This window comes from Ostrea edulis, chromosome 1 (genome assembly GCF_947568905.1).
Source record: "Ostrea edulis chromosome 1, xbOstEdul1.1, whole genome shotgun sequence".
Lineage (NCBI taxonomy): Eukaryota > Metazoa > Mollusca > Bivalvia > Ostreida > Ostreidae > Ostrea > Ostrea edulis.
In genome coordinates, this window is record NC_079164.1 from 71,936,661 (window position 1) to 71,953,149 (window position 16,489).

At 34.4% G+C, this 16,489-nt stretch overlaps 1 protein-coding gene across 1 annotated transcript; it reads left to right on the forward strand.

The window, feature by feature from the left end:
• Positions 1-2,344: 2,344 nt before the first annotated feature.
• On the forward strand, positions 2,345-15,536 carry LOC125682877 (putative tyrosinase-like protein tyr-1). Its single transcript, XM_048923458.2, has 4 exons — positions 2,345-2,614; positions 11,869-12,108; positions 12,255-12,367; positions 14,003-15,536. Exons 2-4 carry the CDS (start codon positions 11,872-11,874, stop codon positions 14,772-14,774), a joined length of 1,122 nt encoding a protein of 373 aa, XP_048779415.1. The 5' UTR covers positions 2,345-2,614; positions 11,869-11,871; the 3' UTR covers positions 14,775-15,536.
• The last annotated feature ends 953 nt before the right edge of the window (positions 15,537-16,489 follow it).

Genomic DNA, 16,489 nt, shown 5'->3' on the forward strand with positions numbered 1-16,489 from the left:
AGCTAACAAAGAAGCATAATTCGTTCCCATGGGAATTCCAACAGACTGTTGGAAGACCCGATCACCAAAGACTACGAAGATATTGTCAATGAGGAACTCCAGCATATTTTTGATTTCAGCTTCAGAGTACTTGTACGTGGAATCAGAGTGATGTTTACCAAAGTAATTTTTTGGATGACTGATCACTAGATATGAATATTTCCGTTTTTGTTGACGAAGCAATAGTCTGTGATGTTAAAACGTCTAGTCTTTAATTTATCGTGAGGAATGGTCGTGTAAAGTGTTGAAACGTCATACGTTTTGATGTTGATTTGGAAAAAAGTTTTGCGATTTCAAGTTTACTAAATATTCTTTAGAACTTTTTAGAAGCCATTCCTGATTTACACAACTTCTGGCATATGTAGTAGCACAGTACATTTGAAGTTTCTTCTTCACAGCTGTTAATATTTTCGTGAGGAGCAAAGATAGAGGTTTGGTAGAACACTTACTGGATCCAGCAATGCATCTTTGTTTGTAAGGGTTTTTATGAAGTTTAGGAATCCAGTATAGGTACGGTAATTCATATTCATCCAACCTATTTACTGGGATATTAAATATGTCTAAAAATGAAGCATGGTTTTGAAGAACTTCATCTTTTGAAAGGGCAGTTAGAGTATAAGTACGTTTACCAAAACTGAAATTAATGCCAAATTCGTTTAAAATACAGTTGTAATAATTACAAACAAAGACAACATTGTTACAATCTTTGTCATCTGAATCCTAAACATATTCTTCGTGTAACCTATCTAATTCCCATATCACTTCTGGTTTACAAAATACAGAAGGATAAATGGTACGTACTTTTGTTTAGATGTGTCTAATGCGGAATTTTAATTCTCGTCTTACACCTTTAATCCATTACAATGTATCAAGTTCTTCTTTTTTATATATTTAACCCATCGTCTGGCATAATCTTCGACAGGGTTCATAATAGAGATGATGTTTTGTTATCAATTGAAAGACCAAGGTTCTCTGTATTTAGGGCCTTTAGAATAAGTGATTTGAGGTCCTCATATTCAACTATATCAACATCAACCTCTCAACTGATTCGATACGCAAAAGCATGTTCTGCGCGTGATCAGTTTTTAAATTGAGGCAGGGTACTAACAAACACTTTGATGTTACAGTAACGAGGTTTCAACAGCCTTGCATATTGTGTTCTCAAGGGAATTAAATTAACGCTATAAAGTTTTTCGAATTAGATAAGTAATTTATTTCTTACGAGAAATAGAACTCCTGCATATAGGATTTCGAGACAAAATTTCTTAAAATTGTTCAACAGGAATTCTGTCTCCTAAAGGGAATTAAATATCCATCCCTTTTAGTGACATACTACTAAGCATAGGAAATACAAAAATCATTAAATCAGAATAAATAAAATTTCTTTCAAAAGTTTAATCTCTGAAAGTGATCATGGTACCTATTAGATGATATACATGCACACCTCTTTCACACTATAGATGACGTGCCGCGTTTCACCAAGATGGATTTTTCATACTTTGAACGCATAGTGGGATCAAATGTTTTTCTGTGCTGTCAGATTAATTGGGAAAAGTGTATATGTATGCATGTAAATAAAAATTTATACTTTGTAAAATTTGGCTCGTGTTATTTGATTTCCGTTTATCTTACTGTATAGGTTCCCCTACGAATCATAATTCATTACGAATGAGAGAAACAGAATTTCAGTAAAGAATAAGAACGTTTAACCCCACCACCAAGGAATCAAGTCCCAATGCATATGTTATTCCCCAAAATGCACGAAATTGTGTTCTCCACGAAAATTAGCGATTGGAGAGTAATTTCTATTGCCAAGCAAATAAACAATTCACCAAGATACAAAGTCAAGAAAGTAAATTCCATGTTTTTACTACCAGAATATATCTAAATCATGTCTTAAAATGTTTGAATTGCAACACCAGCATGTGTCTCTGCGAGATTGTATTACATGAAATGATATTATCCTATTCTAATTAATGATATACAAACTACTTTTCCGGAAAATGTCACTACTAGTAGTTTCAAAAACGGAAGATAACTTTTTTTCTGATAAATGAAAATGTGACAAACTCAAAGAAAACAATGCAACGTTTCTCAAATATCCATGTTCTTACTTTTTGTTGCCGATCCTAGATTTGATGGAACGTGAATATACAGTTCTTAATCATGGGTCACTGTGACATATCAAAATTTGAAAACAATAAAAATGGTGATTTTGCAAAATCTATAATGCTTTATGTCTGGCCACTAAGAACAGAGATCTGGTTTTGAAGAACTATAAATTAAGACAAAACATGTCTTCTTTCCTATCTATTTTGACAGGTGTGATGACAAATGTGTTCTGGTGGATCACAGGTGAAAGCTAGCTTTACCTGTGGCGCGCTGGGCAGACAAAATACTATCGTTCGTGGGCTCTACCGGTGTGCAGGGGACTCTCCAAGACCAGTGTCGGCATGATGTTATAAGGAATATTAACATAGTTCCTTCAATACCCAAAGTTTTTTGCACAAAACCCTGTTGTAGAAACTTTTATGAGGAATTACTTTGAGGGAATATATATCCATATTACTTCAAGGTTGGTGTTTTATTTTTCCTTCGTCATTAACACAGTTTATTCACCTCATTCATACTGCAAGCAGACGTATTTCTTAACGACACAAAAAAAAAATGATACATGTAGTCTGCTTTGAAACTCCTTGACATATTTCTTAAAATGAGAAATGAAAACGATTTAAAACGAAACAGACGGTTTACTTTAGAATTGCCTGTTGATATTTGTTGGAATAACAAAACGTTAAGCCAGTGGACTGGTGTTTGAATCACGCGACTATGTCTTTGACATAATGGTATCAATTGAATCGCCTGACTTTGATGGTTTCTTTCTGCAGGAGACCATCATCGATAGGTGTGATTTACACTTCGTTGTGCTAGATTTAGCAGTACATTTAGGTCTTTGGATAAGTATTTAATCAAGCACTGTTTTTGAAAACCATCTGAATATGATATTCTTAATCATGGTCATTTTTTGTGTCTTGATCTCGACATTATGGGGTATATAAACAAAATTTGAACCATACCATTTGGTATCAAATTCCAGGGCCCTTAACCATGGAGCCATAATGTGCGTATCATGTAAATTTGTGATTTTAGAAGGCAAAGTTTCAACTCTTCAAATCCAATGCTGTAACTGAGATATTCGCACATAAATGTGATTTAATAGAGAGTGTAGATAGAGATTTTAGAGAACCACCAATATCAATTCTATACTCAGTCTAACCAAAACAGGGTTTCGTTCCGGGTTTTTGACGTATTTGAATGCATCGCAGTTATTCCTATAATGATATTCATACGTGCTACTTTGTTAACGGAACCACATTGTCAAATCAAGAATTTCATGTTCAAATCTTTTGATATTTAATTGTAAGAATAAAACACACCGGTCCATCAGCGATATCTAAATTAACAGATTACTAAATGACATTGCATGACGTCATCTCCGATGACCAAACAGATGTCGGTGCAATGCTATGGACAACCCCTTATTATTGACCGTCTGCATTACAATACAGAGACACCATTAATCAAAGATCTGGACAAAACATGTGCTTTCTAAGCTATCGACATTTCTATTGTGTGTTTGACAACATTTTTAGTCGACGGGAACGATAATGACTAAGGTATAAATAAAGACCACAAAATTCCCCCGAATTTCTATTTCTTATTCATCAGGTCGCACGTAAGCTGATTCATCTGAATGACCCTCATGATTGCCAGTCATCAGGAAAAAAATCCTATCAAACTTTCTTTTCATATTTGGCGAAACTGAATAGAAAAATTGCCAATCTTCCAATGTACGTGACGTTTCGTCAAATGAAATTCATTTCAAAAGGAAGTACATTGTACATTAAAGTTTAATGCGACATTTTCTTTGAAACAAGAATATTTGACAAGGGGTCACATTGGTCATATTGTAAGGTTAAAACAGGATGGCGTGTTTTATTAAAATAAAGCACTGTTGACAAACCGCCATGTTAATTTGTAGCTAATTGTGTGTGGAACATTTGTTCTTTATGCAAGCTTTATTGCAACGGGCAAGGAAATGGGGAGCGTGTATAATATAGCTGTTCATCAATTTATCATTAAGACATAAATCCCTATAAAGGTCGTCTGATTATAGAGATGTTCGTTTGCGTGAGTCCTATTCATGTCCCCTTCCTCTGACCAGGCTGCTTGACCATAAAATGAAAACAGATTCAAGTCAAATTTCAAAATTGATCATTCTACAGAATATTGATATAAACAGTTAAAAAATTAATGTTGAAATTAGATTTTAAATATGAATAAAAATTTTAGTGAGGTATTTGTGTAATTTCAAGTAGCCACGTGTGTATACAAAATCTTATTTTTTATATATATTTGAGCCTGTTCCTCTATATATGTTTTACCCCTGTGTTACTCATTACTTAACAGTCAACGAATATGAAATTAGAGCATACCAACTGTGTCAATTTAAAAAAGAAAGAAATAGAAACATCTTTTCAATAGAAGAATTCATATGATCTTGTCTAATGAACGATAAAACAAACGAATACAAAACAATGAAATTCACTTATTCAATTTACAGTAAGATGCGATCACATGACCCTTATGTTGAACGACAGTGTCTGGAATTGTTGTATAGTTTTGGAAAATTCTCATGAAATTACAGTTTATGCCATTTTACGTAATGTTAATCGAGCGGCGAGAGTTTAGCTTGACCCTCCATCCCCTATAATACACATTGTTCTGCAATATTGCATTTTTATGGCGAAATAACCCGTACTGCACAATATCCCTGTTCTCCTGTTCGAAGAGGTAATAAAGGTGTCAAAGATCGGTACTGAGGGATTTATCGGCGACTTGTACATGAACACACTCAGATCGCTTGGACGATTTCTAATCGTAAAACTCCACTACATTCATCACAATTTCTTCGCCATTTCTTCCAATAAATCTACATCGGTTTATATTAAACCGTTCATGAAATGAATTTCCTCCATTTTCCTATCACGTGAACTTTCCTTATTTGTTGGTAAACAAACGTTTTTGTAAATCGACATAGAGAAAAACTTTAATAAATAGGATAGGTATGAATTGATAATAGCGCATGCAATTAATTCATTTGTAATTCTTCCAAAATACATGTAGTTTAGTGAAGAAATTGACACGCAAGGTTACTGATTATTAACTTTTGCACATGTTGACAATAGCCTCCGGACCTTGTCAGACAACACTACATGACGAACATCACGAACAAAGACTACTCTGTACTTCCTAAGAAAATGAATAGTAGTACTGTATTACGATCCCTTTCATTAATATTGATGTAGAATATGTAGCCAACATGAATCACTTGTTGAGTTCATGTAGACTATTTTGCAGACAGTCTTATGATTTGAGACTAAAAATACATTTTGCAATTCATCTAATGCTGCACGTTTTCAACAGCAAATCTATGGTAGATCATAAGAAATGAAAAATAAAAATGCACACCATATTTCCCCAGATTTTACAAACAAAATGGGACATTTACTATTAATTTAATATATTGGTCTTGGCCACAAGACCTTATGTGAAATAGGTCTCCGTGTTTTGCTTTTTATCATTATTGATATGAAATGAAGAAGACAAAATACGACGCTTTTGTATCATTTTATCTAAAACTTTTAAAACTTGGACACGGTCTATCATGTCCCAATAAACAAAAGAAATATGTGAAGTTTCACACTGGTTTATATGTGCTTTAGCTGGCGATGTGAAGTTTCACACTGGTTTATATGTGCTTTAGCTGGCGATGTGAAGTTTCACACTGGTTTATATGTGCTTTAGCTGGCGATGTGAAGTTTCACACTGGTTTATATGTGCTTTAGCTGGCGATGTGAAGTTTCACACTGGTTTATATGTGCTTTAGCTGGCGATGGTGAAGCAACTGGCACTTACTGTGTGTACAAGCAAAAAGGTGCTGCATTTCACATTGTCAAAGGAAATTTCCTAAATCGCAGTTAACTTTATCAATGTGAGGCCAATTTCTTGTAAAGGTCATTCACTGAGAAAATGACTCATTCCAATGCTGACCACACCAGTTACCCTTTCAACAACAAGAGAACAAACACAAGAATGAAAAAAAAAACTAAGCACATATCAAAGCGCGGGAAGAACGCACCAGCAATACTGTGCTATGAACTTGTTTCGTAGGAATATTCTCTCCTGTCAATGATCTAGAACGCAAAACACACGACAGATAAATTATGAAAGACAACGTAGCAAACGACAATTGTCATAGCCATTATGTATTGCATTCCAAACCCTAGATCTTGAAAGCGTTATGCTTATAGAGTTTTATACCACTTTTATCACCTATCCTCGCCAGTGTTACGTAGTTTCTTGATTTTAATTTATGAGATAGACATAAATAAATAATGATACAATAAAAACCGCAGGGCATTTTCCATTGTCTGTTTTTGTTTTGAAAGATCATTGTTTTGGACATTTCATCTTCTTGATTTCATTTCAATGGAATTTTGTTCGCATGGGAAGTACGGACTCAATGCAGGTAACAATCTGTCTATGTTTTGATTAGACATTAAAAGAAGTTTATCTCACTGTACATCGTATCAAAAATGAGATCGATGAAACTTCCATCTAATATACATCAAAAAATCACTGAAAAAGATTTAATGAAAGTGTACCTTTAAGACATATCATAGACAATTCCAGCTTAGGTCTTTGAATCACCAGGAAAGTAGGTGTAAGGATGAAATGGTGATTTCTTGTTATGAGTACAAATCAATATAATAAAATTCAAATGAATTCATGCTTTGAGTTTCATTTGATATTTTAAAAAAGCGATTTGATAATGGTAATAAATCTATTTCATATATTTCACTGCACGTTTTTAACTAACGTGGTTTCATCAATGTTCGTGGGCATCAACATTTTCAGTTTTGTTGATACATATATGTAAGGTCGTTGAAAGCTATTCAATATTCTTCATGAGCAAAACGAAGTGTTCAACGAATTACTGGGTTTTTTTGTGTGGTCTGGTACACAAGAAAATAAATAAATAAAACCACAGTGTGCGCTCTTCATCTGAATTAAGGTACGCAATTTCCTTCATATGTTGACGTCACAATGCCGTCTCTACACGCTGTCAGATTTATGTTCCGCTGGTGATACCCAGGGCTTTTAACGCCTGTGTCTGCTCGGATCATTACCTCTTGGTTAAATGAAATGCACAATTTCCAAATAATAAAGTGCAACCGCAGATTTTTGCTGTCTCGCACATTCTGTCAGGTAAATTAATGATCAGTTAAATCTGACTTTTTTCTTTGAAGTGATGAACTAAGCGCAAGTCGAGTGCCTAAGAGATTGTAATCTGTGAAGCGCAAGTGATAAGAAAGACACGAACAGTGAAAATTTATGGACCGGAAATCACTGACCTTTTTATGCCCCTTTCTTGCACGTGTTCGAATGATACACATGTTCGAATACCTTTTTTTTCGGGTTTTGTTTTATATCTCATTCTGCGATAGGTTGTCCATACTGAGTTGAATACTGACGTTTTCTCTGTACATTACAGTCATCAATCAAGTAGATTAGTGGGCATAACCCGGGATAAGTCGATTAGTGAATCTCAGTATTGCAGAGACAAACAAGGGTTGATCTTTAATTTGTGGTTGAATAGGAAAACAAATTAATTGATTCAATTGACAAATAAGATATATTTTCAATCTAGATGAGATATGATTGACATATGCTATATATCAACTGATCCGTGAAAGAAACCAAACCTGAATGTCGTAATGGAATAAAAAATCATTAGGAAAGGTCATTAAAAAACAAAAATGTGACAGAACACGTACTCATGACGATAATTGTTTGTATTCGTGTGAATTATGATCTGAAGGTGTGTCAGCAATATTTCAGTATATTCAGGTCTACCAGTCATCAAGAAATGTTAGAAACGGGAAAAAATCCCCCAAAATATGAAGACGTAGTACTGTCACGATACAACATCGTAGGTCCATCAAATATTCATGTGAAATGATAGGCGAGAGAAAATATTCTGAATCATTTGGAAGCACCTTAAGTCGACTAAAAATAAACATATTCCATTATAGGAACGATATTGTGGAGAAAATTACCCAAAACGTATTACATCTTACTTTATATTAGTAATTCGGTAAAACCTCTGCAATATCGTGACCATTCTGGCAATGTTATGGTCAATTGGTCATCAAACAACATTGAGCTAACCTTAAATACATGCACCTGTGCAAGCTATGCTATTGCAATTCTTACTTACGAGTATCTTCGTTATATTTAAAAAAAAAAACAAAGAAAAAACCTGGAGATTCAGAAACATTATTATTTTCTTTATTGTAAGATTTTCTGCTCGAAATAAGGTAGTTTATGTTCACTGAAAATTTGTGGCTCTTCATACAACGTCTACAGAACCACGTTAGAACGCTACTAAGCTGAGAATTATAATAAGACTCAACTGTTATTCAGTAACCATGTGTAGTGAATATTGTTGAAGTCGCTGACAATATCATGCATAACCTTGATGCCACAATGAATCATGGGAATTGAATATTAGCCACAAGATACAACACTTCACTTGACCAGGCAACCTCGATTCCTCAGTCAACCGTGAAGAAATTAAAAGTCAAATTTTACACGTGAGAACCCCTTAGAACAACTCCATGCAAAAATATTAAATATAATCTGATAATACCAGCATATTTCATATATTCACTGACAATCCATTTTCAATAAAACTGTTCGATTTGACCTTATTCAGATGTTTTAGACATCAATTAAATGGAACTGTCAGCTATGTTTTCAGTTACAAGGACAAAATAAATTTTCAAATGATTTACATTTGTTTAGGACCGATCGCAGTAGTTAGGTGGTAGGGGTAGGCCGTTCGCTTCATATTCGGGTGGTCGTGAGTTGTTTCAGCACCACTCGTGCCATGGACGCGTCAAACCCAAGACGTAAACATACACGTAGGTAGTGATTGCTCCTTCGCCAAATGCTCGGCATTTTGAAGTGAGTACCACGGGTCTTTCGGATATGACCTTAAAAATGGAGTTCCCATGACGCGACAGACGCTGGCACGATAAAGAACCTTCCTGAAAGGTTCATATTGACATCTTAGTATTGCCATCATGGGCATATATTCCGAATACAATCTTAAGACTTGTTTTTACAAACTATACAGTAGTCGAGATATTTTGATTACATAATAATACTTTACAACAGATACAAAATACAGATATAAAAATAAAGTATTATAAAGAATCATTAGTTTATCTCTTTGTACCATTTCACCAGTGTTTCAATATACAACAGAACCCCATTTTCTGTGTACAAGATAGGTAATAACCTAAATGATACATGTATACCAATGTCCTATACAATTGTTCGCAAATGCAGTAAAATATTCTAAAATAAGTTGAAGATTTAATTTTAAGCACAGGACAAATTTGTCACTTGCAATGTCCTACATGGATATATAAGTGCCTACATTTATATTTAGTCAAACCAGCTAGATGTTTTTGTAGCCAACTTTCCATTCTATGTTGAAGTACATGCTGCATTGGTTTTTAGACACAAAAAGATGTAAATATATATTGCAGTAATATGTAACAAAGTAGGGTTGAATGCTAACACAGCCGCTTTCAATTGATAAACGTGATAATTTCTTCATGCAGTAAACTGTATTTAGCTACATTTAAGTCCATCTGAATGAATATAAAATGTTCTATTTTGGGAGAATATTGGCTTGCACTCTTTACTTTTAAAATTCCAAAGATGAAATTCATATCATCAAGCAAAGAAAGACCATCAACCTGCTGAGAAAATAGCTACTATATAATGTATATGGATTTTACAGTGTGTGGTTAGATACACGTTAATTCTTGCGGTGGAAAGGTCGTCATTATAGAAACACCTAGTGAAGATTTGGCACCAGACACATTTATTCTCTCTGACCTAGATATAGATATGTAATGTACATAAAGAGGAGCCTACTCTGAAATGTAATGTTTCTACTCCGACGACACGATACAGGTGCACTCTGGGTGTTCCACGCTCGCGCAATTTGTTTTCTCGAAATAAACATCTCTGTTTATAGATTCCTCTTAATCTACATAAAATTTTATACCTTAAATGATGTATGATATTTCTTAACGGTCGAAAATTCCTTTACATTTATGAAATAGAAGGATTTTGAAAGCCCGTTCCATAGTGCAAGATCAACGAATAAAAAAAAAAAAAAGAACTCCCGTTTTGCTGAAATGAAATTTAGGCCTATGTCACTTATCATTTTCAATACTTCTCATTACCAGCTCGTTGGAGTTATCGCGCTTTGATGACTCTTGTGCGTCATTGGTAAGAAAATGCACAAATCTCGCGAGCAAGTGCGAGATTACTGGGACATAAACGGAACGAAATGTACATAGCACCCCACCCCACCCCCCCCCCCCCCCCTTTTTAAGAGTTAAAATACATGGTGTATTTTTAAATAAAATTACCATTAATCAAACTGCATTTTTCAAATATTCTAACACTATCTTATTAAAGATGTTACATGTTTTTTTAAACTCCACCACACCTATTTTAAATATTCCAAACGACGATCTTCTCTGGACATCCAAGTCCATCAATATTTTGTAATTTTCAAATTAGCTTAGATGCAGTTTGGAAACGCATTAGGTGTGTTAATTAGTGTTATAAACGTCTTTAAAAAATGCAGTTTGGCATATACATGTATATAACTTGTTCTAAAATATGGAGATTGACGGGGGGGGGGGGGGGGGGGGGGGTACGTGTACGATTACAAAGTCCATGCCATATGAACCTGTCCTAATTGTATGATAAAATAGAATATCTTCATAGTCTGACAGAATAACTTTAAAAACATTGAGCACATTAATTACAAGAAAATTTCTTGTGTTGGATGTGCATATAGGTTTTTCCCTTTACAGTTCTTCTTGAGATTGATGCTTTATATCGCACGGTCAGATTTGGCAAATTTAGTAGCTTCTCTCTCTCACATAGTTTAATAAGTTCGTCTGTTTTCTTGTAAGAATAATCAATTCCTAAATTTGACTTTAGAATTTTAATCAGTGTTGTGGTTTGCAGTCGGTTATAATATGTATTCAATACCATAATTCATATCACTATGCCTAAGTAATGTATTTACATTATGTTGTCCCGGTAGCACGACTTTACGCGCCTTTAATTTGAAGAGTTCCACTAATGGAAATGATAAGTATTGATGAAACTTAGAGTTGTCAGAAAAGACCTGAAATTGTTGATATCTTTAATTTATCTAATATTGAAAAAGATTTGTGATTTGTTTTGGCGCAATATTGAATCGTAAACCATATGCGTTATGAAGGTTTTGGACATTGTTACGCTGTAGATTTCAGGCTAATATTTTTATTGTCTCTCGAGTGACTACAATAATGAACCGCTCATCATAAGATTAAAAGCGTGTCAAACCATGAATACGCTCATTTGTGGACTCTTTTTCAAGCATTTGAAGTTTTTGCCAGTCGAACGTTTTATCATTGAAAAAATAATATGCATTGAAGATCTATAATATGCTATGTAAGTGATAAATATCCTCTGTAAATTAATCCAAGTGTTGAAGGTAAATTTCAAGAATAGGTCCAAGACAATGTTATTTGATATTTTGAAAGTAGTAACTGTACAATGAATTCAAATCCAATGTCATGGAGAATTTTAATAATTTCTTCTCTTTTTTTTCTTTTTTAGATCATGCCGTCACTAATGTCTATGTTGAACGCTGTGATTGTGTTTTTGGCCATTTTCCCCATTAGCCGCTTGCAGATCAGAACACAGACAAATGCTAACTCACGATTTGTCCAGTGGATGAATGGTTTATTTTACCTTCCACGAGGAAACGAACTGCGCGTGCGCAAAGAGTACAGGTTACTTTCGGATGAAGAGCGCAGGAACTACCACCAAGCCATTTTACTACTAAAAAACGATAGGGTACACATTTTTCACATACCATATATAGTTTATGTTGTTATTTGATTCTTGATTTTTGTCCCGATATAAATATAATAATTGGTTCAATCTCCTCCAAACTAAATATCCAACAGCCTTGCATATTGATTTTTTGCATATATTTTCAGACTGTACTGCCCAATAAATTTGATGCCATTGCTTCACTTCATCATATGAATACGGCTTCCGGTGCCCATGGTGGTCCCGGTTTCTTAGGATGGCACAGAATTTATCTCACACTGTAAGTCTTGTATTCATCGATACCTGTTAACAATTGGTGGCAAATGCTTACACACGGTTTTACTCCACCGTCTCATCCCCTGATGAAATTAAAACACAAGTCATGAAGTCACTAAATGTCTTCAACACAGTATTATTTATCTAAAACACGACTATAAGCAAGATACGTTTATATAGCAAGTTTGATTTTGACATTTTAGCCTTATGTGATATATATTTCTTCTTTTGTTTTCATTTTACTATGTATGACATCTCTAGCATAAATCAGTAGTTATAACACAAGATAAAGTTGCACATAGGCAGTCAGTCAAGCCAAAACAATACCCCTTGCCCTTTGCTCATATGGAAGTGAAGGTAGAAACCATAATCACGATATCTTTATTAAGTGATCACGTGATTTGCACAACGAAAAGTATGCAATAAAAACAGCGCCTATGCTATTTCCCTACTTCTCAGGAAATTCAAAAGTGTTAACTTGTAGACATCTTGTCCTATATAAAAACTAAAATTACTTGTAAGATTAAACAAAATCCAGAAAAATTAAAAATATCCCATGGATCTTTTTTATTTTTTTAAACAGAAAATTTTTCTCTTAAGGAAGATAAAATTTCCGGTGGCAAAATCAAAATTCTTAAAGGATTTCGAAATTTTGTAATAAAATTAGTCGAAATTCTATAAGAAATTATTATTCTATAGGAAATTATTATTTGCCTCATTATGACAGAGTTTGTTCTATAGTGTACATATTTTATTTCAATGGCAACTTCAATTTTCCTGAGAAGGAAAGGCATGTCGCTGATTTGTTATTCGAAACTTGGCATAATCACCCGAAAGCGTGCTGACAGTATTTGCATACTAGAAGATTACTTCATAAATGATCAGCTAAGTCCTTTATCTTGACCCAGTGCATATTATTTACGTCGTAAATATTCTATATTATCTTGCGATTAATATATCGTATGATTTGTTTTGATACATGAGATCACAAAACTGATTTGTCATTTCCGAGCGCCATTTGTGGTTAATATATGACCAGGGCTTTGGCGAAAAGAGCGTTATTATTATCATAAATGTACATTGTATAGCAGATCTTTGATGACATACAATGAATATCTATCTAGATGTCTTTTTTCTCTCAAAAATACTAGAATTCGTTCTACTCTATATTTACAAGAGACAAACTAGCATATCTAGTCTAAATGTAAAATCCAAATAATTTAATGATACAACAAACAGAAGGAAAATATTTTCTTTATGTATGAAGTTCCTCTCTACATAAGATATTCAATCTCCCACGCATGTTCCAAAAACGCCATGTGTCACAGCACATCCAAAAATCAGGCATTAATCACAACAGTCAATTACTACAAGTATATCGTTTTATATCATTGCTAGTCCTTACCAGGGATAGCAAAACGATACGTGTTATTAACGCACCAATCGGTATGGAATTGCGACGTTCTAAGACAAATAGCTTCTCTTTTATATTTGTACTATTTTTATCAATTATATTGTATTTGAAGACCCATGACCCCATATGGGATAACATCTCTACTAATAGCTGAAAAGGAGACATAACATAAACAGTATAACTATTTGTATGGTTCTTGATAAATATAGGTATACATTCTTTCAGGTTTGAAAACGCCCTTAGAGAAAAGGTCCCCAACGTTACAATGCCTTACTGGGATAGCACACTTGATGCTGAGCTTCCAGACGCAAGAAGATCCATAATGTGGTCCCCGCTATTTTTAGGCAACGGAAATGGAGCTGTAGTAACTGGACCTTTCCGGCGATTTTCTACTCCTTACGGACCTCTCCGTCGTGACATTGGAGCAGATCGTAGATTGATGACAAAATCTGACTTAGAGAACGTATTAAGCCGCCGGTGGATGTGGGAAATTACCAATCCAAGCGCTGAAGACCGGTATAACCTAGAATTGTTACATAATCACGTCCATGTCTGGATAGGAGAGCAAATGAGTCGCATAGAATCTTCTTCATACGATCCGGCATTTTTTGCTCACCACGCTTTCGTAGACTGTATTTGGGAAGAATTTCGACAAAGACAGAGGCAAAATGGAATAAATCCAGGTAGAGATTATCCAAGAATCGTAGGGGATCAAGGTCATCAACCTCTCGTTTCTATGGGACTTGGCAGACTTTTAGTGGTTGATGGAATTAATGACATCTTTACACGAAGAATATACAGATGTCAGAGGAGGCCACAGTGTGTTCCAGGCACGAATCACTGTGGTTCGCCATATATCAGATGTAACTGGTCAACAAGGACTTGTTTACCTTTAATAATGAGTAACAGACCATCTAATGTAGTTGCTCAAGGACCAGTACAGCAACAATTGCCTTGGTGGGCAAGATTAATGCAACGAAACGGGTTGTTTGGTTGAAAAAATAAAGAATTTACTTGGTTTAGTTTCTCATCAGTTGTGCCAATTTGGGTCATGGGTTAAAGGGAATCTAGTGGGCCAAATGGTCGAATGTGAAAAGTGGGAAAGATTCTCATCAGCTAGGTTGTGGTGCAAAAATCAGTTCACCTCTATCATAAAAAATGGTGTTGAAATGATGATGCAGATTGTTTTCATGGAAGATAATTTCAGCTGTCGGGCATGAAATATGTTTTGTAGCCAAATTGATTGTTTCCGCTGTTTAACAAACTAAGACACAAATTACCTTTTAAAACTTTTCCCTAAACATCTTCTCGATAACAGAAAAAAACGATTATTCTATAAACAGTGCTGAGTTTATTACTACAGTAAAGAAATATCCATATACCATACGAAACTCCTTTCTCATTTCGTGTGAATTGTACGTGTCTTTTTTTTTTCATTACGTCGATCCATGTCCCATTTAGATGAAAAGAGCTTGAATTTTAGATATCTCAGTGTAAATGTGATTCTGTGAGTGTAATATGTGTTTAGATATTCAGTCATTTTAGTTTATGTCCCTACTATTTCTCCCAAATAATCAATTCAAGCCATGAATAAGTCTTCCCTTATGATGATGTGTAAATAATATGATTTTTAATGATACGTTTGTCAATCAAAAGAAATTTTGGTTGTTTTCTTGAGTTGTTTACTGATAATATGTTGTTGCAGTCTGTTGACGTGTTATCACTATTTATTTGCAATTAAAATGTTTTATCATTGTTATTCTCCGTTATTTTGTCACGTGTTATACAAACAAAAATTGAATTATCCATGTAAATGAAAAGTTGAAGATAACGAACAGTTATCAATTTTATAACTCCTATAAGAAATACAAAACAGAGAGTTGGGCAAACACGAACCCCTGGACATAACAGAGGGTGGGATCAGGTGTCTAGGAGGAGTACAAATCTCCTGTCGACCGGTCATAACCGCTGTAAGCCCTATATCTTGATCAATTTAAGTTGTTTAATTAAAGATATTGATTGTAATCAGTTACTTTGCGATCAATCAAAAATGCTGCTTTTTATTAGAAACTCAGCTATAACCCAATTGTGAACACAACCAGACCATTTGATAACTTTACTGTGTGTTTTTCTCTCCATCTGTTCTAAACAACAATTATAATGTAAACTGTTCTCATACGATTAGAATGGGATCTTTTTACAAATATATCAGAAATAGCGTAAAGATACAAAATAAAATGATAGTAGTATTTTACTACAGACATGCATCATAAAGAGGACTTTATACAGGTATGTCAGTACCATTAACAGAAATCCTTCATTTTGGTCACCTACAACTAAAGTTAAGATGAAACCCAAAGTAAATCATGAACAGTCCCTGTATTTTAACAACAATTAAAATTTGCAACGGCATAATGCAGAAATGATGGATGGTTTTTCATTTATTTATGGTATCAACTGTATTATCAAAAGAGGCATTGTATATTCATTATCTTCACATTTCCATCATCAGTGGAAGAAGCCATAATTTTATCACACAAGTGCTTGACATTGCTATTCATCCGTTTACCTGATCGAGGCATAGGGCCACGATGGATGTAGCCGGTCAACAGGGAATGTTTACTTCTCTTAGGCACATGATCCAACCTCTGGTGAGTCAAGGAGTCTGCCTTTGCCATACTCCTAATTTTGTATTCTTTCTAGGAATTATGA

Bases quoted from the DNA above. Each gene is read 5' to 3' on its own strand.
- LOC125682877 (XM_048923458.2), top strand. From the start codon at position 11,872: ATGCCGTCACTAATGTCTATGTTGAACGCTGTGATTGTGTTTTTGGCC. The intron at 12,109-12,254 runs GTACACATTTTT...ATATATTTTCAG, and splicing joins TACTACTAAAAAACGATAGG to ACTGTACTGCCCAATAAATT. The intron at 12,368-14,002 runs GTAAGTCTTGTA...ACATTCTTTCAG, and splicing joins CACAGAATTTATCTCACACT to GTTTGAAAACGCCCTTAGAG.